Here is a 10,318-nt window from a genome sequence, read left to right as displayed (position 1 = left end):
GGCAAGTACCTATTTCCCAACATGAGTGGGGAAATGGTTAGCTTTGAAGCAAACATCTATCAAACATTTTACAGTGAGCAATCAAATGAGCAATCGGACGTATTGATGTACACAGACTCTTAAGTACAAATCTGTGGTTTTCATGCAAAGGGCTTTTACTGCTAAATCAAATGAGCTGAGCAGTTTTTTCAAGACAGAGCATTTAATGCCTAAAGTGATCTGATGACATCAAACAGCCAGCACATGGGGGTGGAGGTGACTCTGGATGGAGCTGGCAACCTAATGTAATGTTTCTATTTTGATTTATCATATTTTTTCATTTTAAAGGAGGTCAAAGATCAGTACAATTACAAAAGTCAGTGTGCAAACTAAGCCACTATACCCACACTTGCAGTATTTGCAAGCAGACAAGTGCCTGCCTGCGTGACGTATATCCGGTCGCTGCCACAGTGCTTGTTAAGAAAGCATGTGGAAGTTTACTGGGACTCGCTTAAGGAATGAGGCCATGGCACAAATATGTGGCTCAGTGGAGCTCAGATACTCTGCTGGTTTTATCTAATTTCCACACAATGAACAAATGAGTAAGATCGAACACACTGCATCACAGGCACCATCAGATGAAAGTGAAAAATGAACCCACCTTCAGGTGCTGAGAGGAGCTCGACAATTAAATCAAATGACTTGAAACCTGTGGATCTACTGTAGATAAAAAAAGGCTCATTGTGATATGTGTTTTGTGGGACACAATTGTCCCACAACACTTTGGAAATGGAGCAGCAAACATCTAAAGAAATTAAACTGTAGGTGGTGGTGAGGACATTTCAAGCGGATTGCAGACAACAAATCAAAAAAGGATTAAAGCTTTGAAAGTTGTGAAGTTTAATCTGCAGTGGCGTTTCAGGGTTGAAGTATGGCTGACAGTTCACATCATTTCCTGTTACTACAAAACAGTAAAGCAAAAAACAGTAACAGTAAAACAGTATTGTTCTCTTGAGCATGAAAATTCATTCTTGGACAGGGATGTTTAACAAAAACACAAAAATCTTAACTCAGGGTTCACATACTAACTTTTGCAGAGCTTGTGAGTGGACCTTGAGTTAGTTCTTGTTTTTTTTTTTATTATTTAAAAAAAAAAGTGAACTATACCAAGTAGTACAACAGTCCATACTGAATACAGTTAATATGTAGACTATACATGAAACTGGGAAATCAGCCTAAGTCAAGGACTGTAATGTCACACAATGTCACATGTTGAATGGGCTCTGGATAATTACACACATCTGCAACAAAAAGACCTTTTAAAAAAAAATGACATCCTCTGATTTTTCCTCAAGATGATATGAGGTCCTTTTGAATGGCTTTGAACAGCTGGATCACAGCGTCCGTCCACGCCTGTCTCTGCTGCTGGTTGCCGAGTCGAGCCAGTGTCTGAGTGGTGTACACCAGGGTCAACACCGTCCTCTCGAAGTCCTGCCAGCTCAGGGGCTGCCGGCGCTGGGCGAGCTGTGCTGTCAGGCGGCGGATGTCGGAGAGCCCCTTGGGCAGGACGTCGTCACAGATGACCTCTAGCTTCTGCACGCTCCTCAGGGAGGCCAGCTCCTCATCTGGGATCAGCATGGTGTGTTCTTCACCTTCTATCTGCAATCCAGCCAGTAGAATCTGGGAGACAGAGATATATTATGAAAAATACTCACTAACAATACATTTACACTGCAAACCAACTAGATAAGTAACTAATAAGCTAATTAGGCTCTGTGTTACCAAAACACCACCTATACCAAAAACTATTTACTTCATCTATAAGACATAAGTTATTAATAAATGTTGTTCTCCAATGTTGGGAAGACTTCGGGTAAACACATATTTCACTTTTCTGCTAATGATTAGCAAGGGTACACAGTGTTTTCATTTTTATTTTTTCAGCCCGGAGCTTTCAGAAGTTGAATATGGACCACAAATGTTTGATTTGGAAAGTTTCTGTGTGCATTCTCAGCATATTTAAATTGGTTTTCAGAGTCATGAGTCATGAACCATTTCAACTCCTCTAAACTGACCTCAAAAAGCAGGTTGACGTCCTCCACCGAGCCCTGGAACGTGGGGTTGATCAGCGAAAATGTCCCACGCTTTATTCTATAAGCAGATGGATACAGAGCTAGAACATATGAGAAGAAGAGGAAATCGGATTAGAGGATCTCTCTCCGATGCCAGAAATCAGGCACCACATTATTGAATGTGGCATGCATGTGGGTGGGCCAGAGGTTGAGTAAACACAGATTCATTACTGCTCAAATATTATGCAGGTGGGAGAGGATCTGGCTCCAGCTGCGCGGAGGGTAATTGGTCTTCGACCCGAGCCACAGATGCTCACATTTTTGCAAGTGGCAGCGGCCAGCGCATGCAGAGGTGAGATATCTGCGCTAACACTAGGGCAGGTGTACCTGACCTCATTTGGTCAGATTTCAAAGAGTGAGTCCATGTGTGTCGCAGACCAGCAGCCCCATAATCTGAGGTGTCCAGATAGGGCTGGAATGAGACCCCTGGCTCTAAGCTAATGGAAACAGTTGCTGCTGCCGCATCTCTATGATAAAATACCACGAAATCCATATTTTACTGGATGTGATAACCAGGGGCAATTTCACATGGACACACACAGACACACACCTCTTATCCAGAGGTGGAAAGTAACTAAGTACATTTACTCAAATAACGGACATAGACATGGAGCTACATTAGCGTTAGTTTTCATGTTTCTTGCCACCTGATGAATGCAGGTCCAGTATTCACTCTCCCTTTAACTCCACCAACCCCTGATTTTTTGCTGAACACATCTGCCCGCTGCGCCTGGAAAAGAGGCTAATCAAAGCAGTGAGAGTGAACCAATTTGCGGCTCATAAAACCAAAAAACCCAAACTAAAACGCTCCATAGATTTGAGGGGAACTGCTGACAAGGATGATAACTCTCTGCAGGTTCAGTGAGCTATTTCACGTTACATATAGCCATCTGAGCCATTGTTAATTAAAAAAGTTTAGTGCAGCTTTAATTAAATGTAGTATAGTTTCACCCAGAATCACTGGATCAAATTACAGTATGACAAATATATTTTGGATATAAATAAATACCTACTATATGTATTCCTATGTTACTTTTACTTAAAGGACTTTTTACAGCAGGAAGCACAGAAAAAACTTAAAACTTTACCTTATCTTTTGGCTCACTAGCTTCAACATGCAAAAGTAAGATAAGGGCTAAATTCTCCAAATTCTTAATAAAATCAGGGTGTAGCCGTGTCTAACACCATATTTTTATTCTCAGTTTTGCAAAACAGACCTGTGCAACAGTGAGCAGATATTCCCACTGGTACTAAAAAGTCTTTGGGAGGTCAAGTCTAAACAAGGCTGGAATAAAAATTTTTTAAAAAGTGGAAGGGTCACACAAGGGTGCAGAGTATCCACATTTCCCACTTCAATACTGTTAAAATATGCTCATGTTATGATTCCCTCTGTTGTCTGAGACTCCAAGAACAATTTGGTGACACTGCTTCAGGAGACTGAAGTGAAAAGCAAATTTAATTTGAGCTGAAAGGGGATTCACGGGATAGTGAAGTAAGGTAAAACTTCCTCTGAGCTTCTCCAGACATCTCGCTCCCTTTTTCCAGTGCTTCACATATTCTGTTGCCATCCAGTGCTTGGCTCGGCGTGTAAGCCAACACACAGATCACACACACAGATCTTAATGAGGTATACAGTATAAACACTGGGCTTCATCTGAGTTTGGATCAAATCCTCCCTCTACCCTGCAGCAGCATCTACGGTGTGCTGCCTCGCCAATTCTGCAGTAATGATCAGCCCCGCTGCCCACAGCCTCGCCGGCCTGATACATTTAGCTTTATAGAATTTGTGAGGCCAGCCAAAGCCACATGCACTGGCTGATCTCCCTGTGTACCTGCTTCCTGCTTGGGTGACTGCCAGTCTCAGCTCTGGCTCTGCTTTCGCAATCCAGCCACCATTCAGAACGTAAAGGCAATCTGGAGCTCAGTGTTCCAGTGTTCAAAAAGCCAGCCAGTTTGGTGCATCCGAGTAATCGTAAGCATATTATCTCAAACATTTCACCTCTTCAACTGGCCCCGTCCAAGCAGAGATATAGCCAGGGTTTTTGAAATACTGAGGGCAGGAGTTCAACCCCACCTACTTTATGTATGTATCTATGTTTGACCAGTGTTTTTCACAGTATAAATATGAACTGAATTGAACTCTTTTAGAAAGTACCCTTATTCCCTTTCTTGCCGAGAGTCAGATGACAAGATCGATACCACTCTAATGCCTGTCTGCTTGATATGAAGCCACAGCAGCCAATTAGCATAGCTTAGCAGAGAGACTGGAAACGGAGGGGACAGCTATCAGCCTGTAAAAATGTAATCGAGGATCTTTTATTGACTCCTGTTTTGCTCTGTGCTTCCGGTCTTTATGCTAACAGTGTCCTGGCTCCAACTAGTTACCGTGCAGACAGAGTCGTATTGTTTTTCTTATCTAACTCTCTGCAAGAGAGCAAACAAGTGCATTACTATTCTTTTATGTTTTAAAATATATTTGGCTCTAAAAAGTTCAGAATCAGCCTTAAAAAAAAACTTCAAAACTCTCTTTATCCACCCGGAAACACAGAGGAACAGTACTGAAAACATTTCCCTAGACGCTACACTGATTGTCAATGTGCAGCTATGAGAGCATCGGAACTTTCTGGGGAAAATTTACACTCCTCATTGAGTGAGTTACTACCAAATGTAATGCCCATGCGACTGATAGGGTACAGCTTCAGTGGGGCATTGTCAATGTAAACAAAGCCACACCCAGGGGAAAGTGTGCTCATTAGAACAAGGATTATGTTGTTAATGGATGGAGGAGCTGCGGGGAAATGACAGCTTGGAGGCCAACCCAGTGCTGATTTACATTTAAAATTAATAATCTGCAATTTACATAAAAGTTTTCCACAACTCTCTGTCACTGTTTGCTGTAACACAATAGTCCTTCGACATGCGGGAAAGTGACTGGTTTATGTTTCCAAGAGCAGCAACAGCAGTTTGGAATAAAAAGGTTATTGCTGGTAAATGCTCACGTGGTTGGATCAAGATTTCTGTAGACACAGAAGCAGGTCATACATCTTTTAACATTTAGAAAGCTAAAATGCCTGCTTGGAAAAGAACCAGTTGAATCTTGCATGTTTGAAATAGCAAAGTAAAACAGGTACTAGAAGCCTCAGATGCATGACTTAGAGGCAAACAGGGAAGCTAAAAGCAAAGTTTAAAACGCTTGGCAACAAGCAGGCAGGAACAAAGAGACTGGGAAGCTAAGGCTGAATTACACAACAGACAATCTGTCAGGAAACAGAGGGGAAAAGGAGGGCGGGTATATATAGTGAGGAGCGGATGAAGGGATTGGAAACAGGTGCACAGGTGGGCGTGGAGGTCAGGTGATGATAAGGGTTGGAAAAGCTAAGAGCCAATGAAGGGCAGGGAGGGAACAGCGAGCTCTGGAAGGACGTGAAAATTACTGGCTGTGTCTGGAATCACTCCTTTGTTCGTACATTCACTTCTCCCTGTATAATCAGAACTCACTAATTTTCTCTACGATGAGCCGTGAAGTGAGATTTCACATAATTGAATGAATGAACTATTGTCATTTTGTGTCTTCGCTGACAAGTATAGAGTTGCATGGGTGGTACTACTTTTTCTGATCCATTGTGGGAATTTTTCAGGGCGCTATATCGAGCATGAATTTCACACTCAAAGTGCTCAGCAGAGGACGTACAGTCCAGACCAAAAGTGCTTGGACAGTTGTTCTGGGCTTCACATTCAGTTTGAGGAGGTTTACATCAATATAGAAAGAACTGTGTGGGAGATACAGCCGTTTTATTGCATAGTGAAATCAAACACAGTTATCGTCTTTAAAATTTTGTGGGAAATCCTTCGAACCATGGACATCAGCAGACACTTTGTGGCTTCCCCCTTCCACCTTCAGCTCTTGCTTGTTGTGGAGTGTCCCTGCTCAGTTGGATTGAGATCAGGTGACTGTGACGATGCTCCTGTACACCTCTACATTCATCCTATTGCTTCCAATAGCAGTAAAATCCTCAGTAAATAACAAAGCACCAGTTCCACTGGCAGCCTCACGTGCCTGAGCCGAATCAGAACCAGGACCATGTTTGTCAGATGAGGTGGTGGCTTTGGATCATGAGCTGTTTCCTTTTTTTTCTCTCCACACTTTCCTCTTTCCATCACTTCAACAGATGTTGATTTTGGTTTCATCTGGCAGTAGAACTTTGTTCCAGAACCCTGCTGGTGTCTTTTTAGATGTTTTTGTGAACTTCAGTTTTTGAGGCTTGCCAAGGGTTTGCAATCTTGTCGTGAATCCTCTGAAGTTGTGGTCACAAAGCCTCCTCTCGATCGTTGACAAGCAAACATGTACTCCAGCTAACATTGATACCTGTGATAGCTTTTTGTTTTTAACCCTTTCAGTCTTATTATTGTCTTCTTTACTCCTCATGTCGACTCTTCCTCAGTCTAAATAGCAACTCTAATGTTTAAACGACACACAGCTGCCTAAGAAACACTGAGTAGTGCTGCCTGAAGTGAAGTGTCCAGTTGCTTTTGAACCCTTCCAATTTGAGCATTATGTGTTAAAAGTGCTATTTCTCAGTTTCTCAGTTCCTCAGTTCCTTCTATATTGATGCAACCTGCTCAAATTAAAGCTGAGACTTCTCTCTTTAATGTAGGATCCATTATTTTACTTAAACTTGAATGTGCTGTATTCCCCTGGAAAGCTGAAGCAAGCAACAAGGCTACCATCACTAATCCTCACTACATTCTACATTCTGGGGCACTGTTGAAAGTGTCCTGAGCAGCTGCATCATCATCTGGTATGGGAATTGCAACACAGCCGATAGCAAGACCCTGCAAAAGATAGAGAGGACAGCGCAGAGAATATTCGGAGTCCCTGTCCCCTCTGTTGGGGGACATTTATCAGGAGAGATTCCTGTGGGAAAGCCACCAGCTTTGTGAGGGACTCTTCTCACCCCATCCTCAGATTGTTTGTCCCTCTGCTGTCCAGGAGGCGATGTAAGAGCATGAAAGCCAACACCTCCGGGACGTGTAATAGCTTCCTCCCCAGGCTGTTAGGCAGCTGAATACTCATCTCAAAGAAATAATAAAAGCTTAAATACACAGTTCACAACTGGAGACACTTTATGGGCCATGGACGCACATTCAAAACATTATGCAGCTCCACGAGGAAGTAGATTTAAAGAGATAGAAGTTTTAACATATTAATGCAGAGTGACAAACATAAGACAATGAATGTGTTTCAGCTGATTAGTCTTCTCATTTTCAGGTTGAATGTTTAATATAGATGTCCTTCTTCACAGCGTCTCAGCTTTCCCTGCTGCTCGCTCAAAGCCTGTTCATCCGTCCTGCTTCCCCTCCCTCCTCCAATGCTCCGAACAATCAGTGCAGGCTTCCCCCAGTGTCATTATGCACAGGCAGGGAACTTGTAATCTCCCGCTAACTGCTTGCAAGGAGATGAGGGAACAACAAAGATCCATTAATTAGGAGGGGTAAATGGTACTCCTGGCTGGAGGGATGTCTTGATGAGAGACACAGAGAGAGAGAGAGAGAGAGAGAGAGAGAGAGAGAGAGAGAGAGAGAGAGAGAGAGAGAGAGAGAGAGAGAGAGAGAGAGAGAGAGGGTAGGAAAGGGAAAAACAAACAAAAACAAAATGGACGTCCGGCTCCCTCTGGCACACAGCAAAAAGGGGGTGAAAAGGACACAGGAGAGAATAATATCTTAGCTGCAATGGCTGCTCATCATCTGCTTAGCATTTCAGTTCACCTCCAAATGACTGTTAAAATCCAAACCACAATATTCCAGCAACACAGATACTGTTTACAATGGAGGCATATGCTTCACCATCAACACTCCCACTGAGAGCCCAGTCTATGAGAAGCTAAGCTGCAATAAAGATACTTGGTATTTCCAGAGGAAGATGAGATTTGACACTGTGGATATTGGAACACTGGGGCCACTGGTGGTAACTGGAGATACTGGAGAAAGGTCACATTCAGTATATACAGTTTCTATGGGTTTCCATTCACCTTCCAGGGGCTATTTTTCACAGTGACTAAAGGAGGATCCTTGGGCTTTGCATGAGTTAGACCATTGCAATCACCTTGACATGAAAGATTTATGATGATACAAGAGAAATCGGCTGTAGTGATGAACCCACAGAGAATTATTACCCAACCCTGCAGTTCCCCTCAGCTCCATGAAGCTTTCTAGCATCTTCCAGCTCATTGTTTTGGTTTTTATGGCCTGCAGCATTAACTGCTTTGGAACTCACAGCTCTCATGAATCCAGTGTCCAGGAGTTTTCAGCAAAAAAAAAAAAAAGAAAAAGAAAAATCTAAAAACCCGTCGTACACTACCTACTCAGCACCACACAGCAAACAGACTAAGTTTGCAACTAGCTGGTGGAGACCACAGCAGAGGTGAATAAAGTGAATACTGGCCCTAAAATTCATCATGTGGCCTGAAACATGACTCCATAAGAATGCTAATGTTTCTTTGTGTCTGCCAGATTTATATTTAGGCGGCTGTTTGCTAATGTGTTCTCTAACTTGTAGGTTTCTAAGGTGATAATACGTCAGTGTTGTGTTTGCAGCTTGTTCTACTGTTGGAGCAGTGGTCATGAAAACAAACAAACAAACAAACAAACAAAAAACATTTTAAAAATAAAGACAACAACAAAGTTCCTGTCAAGCTCTTAGACTAAAGAATGGAACCCACAAATATTTTTAAACGATTATAAATAAAGATACAAATTAACAATAGAACACTTGAATTAATTAAATAGAAATAAAATTCAAATTAAAAGAATATCTTTAGTTTTCAGCTTCCTCAAAGTGATTAGAAACCTCAGTGTTTCTAAAATCCTGTCAGTGGCCATGAGCCTGTAGCAGGTTTTAGCATCATGTGACTTCTCCAAAAATTTTGAAGCTATGTCAGTATTCAGAGAGGAATTTCCTCAGTGAGTGGAGCCAGAAACAACAGGCCAGTCACTTTTCACTGGAAAATGATCTTTTGATGTCCTTCATGTCGCAATGTTCCCAGTTTCATCAGAAGATAAACACATTCTTTCACAGAGGCACAGACATGCACCAAGAATAAACCGTCATTATTGTTCATTTCTGTTTTCTAATAGACGTGTAAGTTTTAAACGAGGATGCAAAAACATTTGTGTGCAAGAGATACTCTGTTTGTACATCAGCTTTTTACACGATGGTGGACGGTGTGGCCTCTGAAAGAAAATATGTTCATGGAGCAGGTGAGTTCAGGTCCACTTACCTTTCCTGTGGTGCTGAGTGGCTGCCAGGTAGATGGACAGGTAAACAAAGGTGAGTAGCGCCCAGCACTGCATCATGTTGACTATCCTCACACACAGGTCTGCTCACACAAACTCTGCACGCACACTCCCCTCTTGTCGAGCTCGTTGTCTCTCACGGGATGCAGTCACAGTCATAAACGAACATCACACAGGTGGATGAAAACAACCTGATGGTTGAGTTTCAGCATCTGACATGCAGTGGTTTGATGTGGAGAATCACCGCCTCATTCACTGTATTCATTTTCCTGTTCCCTCCTCCCTCCTCCCTCCCTCCCTCCCTCCCTCCATTTTCTCTCACTCTTCCTCTTTCTCTTTTTTTTTTCGGTGTGTGTGTTCTCCTCTCAGGCCAAGCAGTCTGGGCTCTCATCTGGAAATCATCAGGATTTGGGGAGTCCAGCCCTCTTGGCTGGACTTTTCTCGTAGCTACTGGCTGGCTGTTTCAGTCGCTGAGTGACTCTCCAACTGATTGGATAACTAGCTTTCTGAACAACTTACTGACTGATTGACCCAGCATTATGGCCCTCCCATGAGCCAGAACCAAGCCAGAGCTGGCAACAGATGAACAGTCTTTTCTGACTTGATTAAACCTCATTATCAAGGATTTTTGTACCTTTAACCAAATTCTGGTTAAAGGTACAAAAATCACATCACATAACACAGTGTAGCTGCTGGTTAGCTGCTAAGATATGGGGTTGCAGGGGGGCTGGTGTGGGTAACTGGACTCATGACCTCAGTATCTGTCCTGGCTACAGTCAATATTTGTTCATGATCTTCCTTTAAATAAGTTTGGCTAAACTGAACTTTGTATAAAACCTGTGGGTCATGACTGTTTCTTGCCCCACTGGGCTTATTTTCAGCAATGCAACTGTATTCCCAGATCTCTGCAATTA

General features: G+C 42.6%; 1 protein-coding gene across 1 annotated transcript; it reads right to left on the bottom strand.

The window, feature by feature from the left end:
- Nucleotides 1-866: 866 nt before the first annotated feature.
- LOC121176593 (protein FAM180A) lies at nt 867-9,651 on the bottom strand. Its single transcript, XM_041030683.1, has 3 exons — nt 9,389-9,651; nt 2,055-2,152; nt 867-1,659 (listed from the first exon to the last, which is right to left on the bottom strand). Exons 1-3 carry the CDS (start codon nt 9,462-9,464, stop codon nt 1,330-1,332), a joined length of 504 nt encoding a protein of 167 aa, XP_040886617.1. The 5' UTR covers nt 9,465-9,651; the 3' UTR covers nt 867-1,329.
- Between the last annotated feature and the right edge of the window lie 667 nt (nt 9,652-10,318).

Source organism: Toxotes jaculatrix, chromosome 22 (genome assembly GCF_017976425.1).
Source record: "Toxotes jaculatrix isolate fToxJac2 chromosome 22, fToxJac2.pri, whole genome shotgun sequence".
NCBI classification, from domain to species: domain Eukaryota; kingdom Metazoa; phylum Chordata; class Actinopteri; family Toxotidae; genus Toxotes; species Toxotes jaculatrix.
The sequence above is the reverse complement of the archived record's forward strand: the minus strand, read 5'-3'. Positions and strand labels throughout refer to the sequence as shown.

Excerpts from the sequence above, each read along its gene's own strand:
- LOC121176593 (XM_041030683.1), bottom strand. The coding sequence starts at position 9,464 with ATGATGCAGTGCTGGGCGCTACTCACCTTTGTTTACCTGTCCATCTAC. Across the intron at positions 2,153-9,388 it reads CACTCAGCACCACAGGAAAG|CTCTGTATCCATCTGCTTAT; the intron begins GTAAGTGGACCT and ends CATATGTTCTAG. Across the intron at positions 1,660-2,054 it reads ACGTCAACCTGCTTTTTGAG|ATTCTACTGGCTGGATTGCA; the intron begins GTCAGTTTAGAG and ends TCTGTCTCCCAG.